We start from the raw sequence: 3,219 nt of genomic DNA, 5'->3' as shown, positions 1-3,219 counted from the left end.
TATGGATTTGTGCTACGAGTCTCATCTTTTCCCGAACAGAAACAGAGGATGTTACAGATGAAACTAAACCTGCACGAGAACGCTGCAGCCTACAGAGGTGACCCAACATCTGAAGGAGGAAGTCTCACTGCACAGTCATTTCTGCTTCTGTGGTTCAGACACTTCCTGCTAGCATCGCGAAAGCAGCACACAGAGCAGAGCGTCACTTCTGCTTTCCCGTGTCTGATTTCACACCAGCTGCTGCAGAGCCTCCCTCTCATGTCTTCAGAGCTTCAAAGGCCACAAAGGCCTGAAATACTGAAACACTGTACCGAGAGCTCCGCCTCCCACACCTGCCACACCTGTCACTGTGCACAAGCTCACATCACCTGACCAAAGAGCAGCTCTGCTGGATTTTAGCATGTGGATAAAACAGAGCAAAGCCTGGAAGTCATCTGCTGATGTCACAGGTTGTGTTTGTGTGTCTTACCTTCATGCCGTGGCCCAGACTGTCCAGCTGCTGGTAGTTGATTGGCTTGCGGCTGTATGACGGGCGTGGCTGCATGCTGGCGGGAGGGAGGATCTTGTGGCTGCGTGGGACTCGTCTCACCACCGTGAACACGCCAATCTCCCTCCTGAAAACCTTCTCCTTGTGCATGTCCACGGTCTGACGACAAAGGTCAGAGGTTAATGGACCCGCGTCTGGACCAGGTCAGTGTGCGCAAGTCCAACATGGTGGCTCCATTTAAATTTATTGCGCTGCAGAAACCATGAGCTTCAGTGAATGTGACGGCATCATAGACAAACACAGGGAGAAACAGGTGACCTCTGACCTTTGAAGAGGTTGTAATCATACGTCATACTGCTCATACGTCTCTGATGCACTGAGTCTGTAATGTGAAACACAGCTTTGTGTTGATGCTAGCTTAAATCAGGTGTAGTGCTGCTGGAGGACAGCGACCAATCACCTTCAGTCTGTTAGAACCTCCCACTCTGTTACACTTACTGCATTACACTGTTTATATGCACTCGACATTTCCTACTTCTTTTTCAAATTCAAAGCTTCTAACATTTCATGGGTGACACCCGCCCGTCCACCCATCGTTTCTAAATGTGAATAATTCAGCCTACTGTGGTATATAATTAATGCTATCCGGTTGTTCAGTCTGACGTCACTAGCCGTGTCTGGGCCTAAACTCCGCTGCAGGTCCATATATCAAACGATCACTATGGCATTACTGAGAGTTGAAAAACTGTCTAAAGTCTTTCATCTTTAATAAAATGATCAGCATTTTGCTCTACCAGGTGTAACAATTGAGTTTAACATCCAGGCATCCATGAAAACGGAATTTATGACATTTAACGGAGTTAGAAGTTAGCAGGGAGTTAGCTCGCTAGCTTCTATCTAAATACAATATAGCATGTCCTGACTGCGGGGTTTTGGAAACAAATTCAAACGTACAGCTCTGTTATCACTTCCAGCATAAATGAAGACAGGAAACTAAACAGCAGTGACGTTTGTAGGGTTACTGAAGTTGGGCTAGCTGCTATATAATGATGTGCTACGTGACCGCTAGCGACACAGCTATGTTAGCATAATATAAACAAGCTAACTTTTTTTCCACTGGATAAAAGTTAACGTGAGTGTTCTCGGTGGTCAGGAACAAATGTAATCGCATGGCAGGATGCTGTAAAAGGACCAAACTTCAGCCAGGAGAACAACTGAGATAATCCATCCACAATACGAGGTTAGTCATTCATATACTGCTGCATGGGCTGGGCTGTAGCTACATCCTAAGGTTTTAAAAACTGAGCTTAAATAAATGATTAGCGGTAATAAAAGCCGAGGGAGGTCAACAGTGATCACTGACTGTTTTAGGAGCTTTTTGAGATCAAATAGAAGAAAATACAAAACATTAAACATGTTAACAACACAAAAGCCATATTAAACGCAGACTACTTTAGACCCGGAAGTAGGATTCGTCACGTCATCACTTAACGACCGGATACTATTAGCCTCTACCCATCCCAGGGTGAGAGGCAGGATGGGTAGAGGTCTCCGGTGCTCTGCTACCGTGGGATCTGACTCTTCGAAAAACCGGCATTTACAACATGGACTTCATGTTTATTCTGAAGGACCTGAAACGTGAAACAGTTCACTGAGCTCAGAATCAGGTGAGGCTCACTTTCCCATATACTTCTATGAAAGCAGACTTCAGAGTAGTGGTCCCCTGCTGGACATCAGAGGAAATGCAGGTGTAAGACACTCACATAGAGTACAACATGCAGTGAAATGTGTCATGTCCGAGCTGCGGAAAGGCTGCATACGTAGCCACGCAATTTCAGGGATTGGTGTTTGGCATGGGGAGCCTAGACAGGGCCCTTACTGGATACTAGAAGGGAATCGAACTTGCAACTTCTTCTCCAAAGGTGTGTGGTCTCACCGCTACACTATCCAGCTGCTTCAGCATCGGCTTGTTTTTACAGACACAGAAGAGCCGTCCATCACTTATACCGACTGTGACTCTGACCCCGAGCTCAGTAAGTTGTTCAGAGGGTAAATGATCAGGTTTAGCTTTTTCTTTTAAAACTCTTCCAGGTTTTCATAAACAATAGTTTGTGATATGATAGTTTCAATATTGTCATTTGCCTGACCACTTTGGCTACGTTCACACTGCAGGCGAAAGCGCATCAAATCCGATTTTTTTGACCCTCTGCGACCCAAATCCGATCGTGCTATGACAGTGTGAACGGCACAAATCCAATATTTTCAAATCCGATCTGGGTCACTTTCATATGTGGTGCTGAATCCGATACATATCCGATGTTTTAGAAAGCGACTGCTGTTTGATGGTCATGTCGCATTAAATCCGTCTTTTACGTCACTGACACAAGACAGACGCCAATTATCAGCACCGGAGAAGACATCGCGAACGCTTCCTGTCCATCCAGTGTAGATGTCAGTGAAACTGTTGGGAACAACGTTGGAGAAACGTGAACATTTTATTTGTACTGTATAATCTGCAGATTCTGACAGAAATCTGCAACTAGAAGCAGCGCTCCTCTAAAACAGCAATAAGGATCATTATTAGGTTATTTACATTATTATGTAAATAACAAAATAACTTAAAGCAAAAACTGGGAAACGTAAAGTCCGAAACAAGTCTTTATATTAAGGCCATCAGTCAAACATACTGTTTGTTCTGGGTCTAAACGGAGCGCGTTGTGTGGGACGTCTTC

General features: G+C 44.9%; 1 protein-coding gene across 3 annotated transcripts in view; it reads right to left on the bottom strand.

The window, feature by feature from the left end:
• Nucleotides 1-3,219, bottom strand: part of abi3a (ABI family, member 3a) — a 12,073-nt gene that overhangs the window by 6,082 nt on the left and 2,772 nt on the right. For 2 of the 3 annotated variants that reach the window (XM_005951375.2, XM_005951376.2), the window contains exon 4: nt 470-646. In XM_005951375.2, the coding sequence (XP_005951437.1) occupies nt 470-646 (177 nt within the window). Of the gene's footprint in view, nt 1-469; nt 647-812; nt 870-3,219 lie in introns of all 3 variants that reach the window. The other variant, XM_005951377.3, reaches the window with a different exon arrangement.

Source organism: Haplochromis burtoni, unplaced genomic scaffold, assembly GCF_018398535.1.
Source record: "Haplochromis burtoni strain Fernald_Lab_line unplaced genomic scaffold, NCSU_Asbu1 Contig_997, whole genome shotgun sequence".
NCBI classification, from domain to species: domain Eukaryota; kingdom Metazoa; phylum Chordata; class Actinopteri; order Cichliformes; family Cichlidae; genus Haplochromis; species Haplochromis burtoni.
This window is presented reverse-complemented; position numbering and strand designations above follow the sequence as displayed.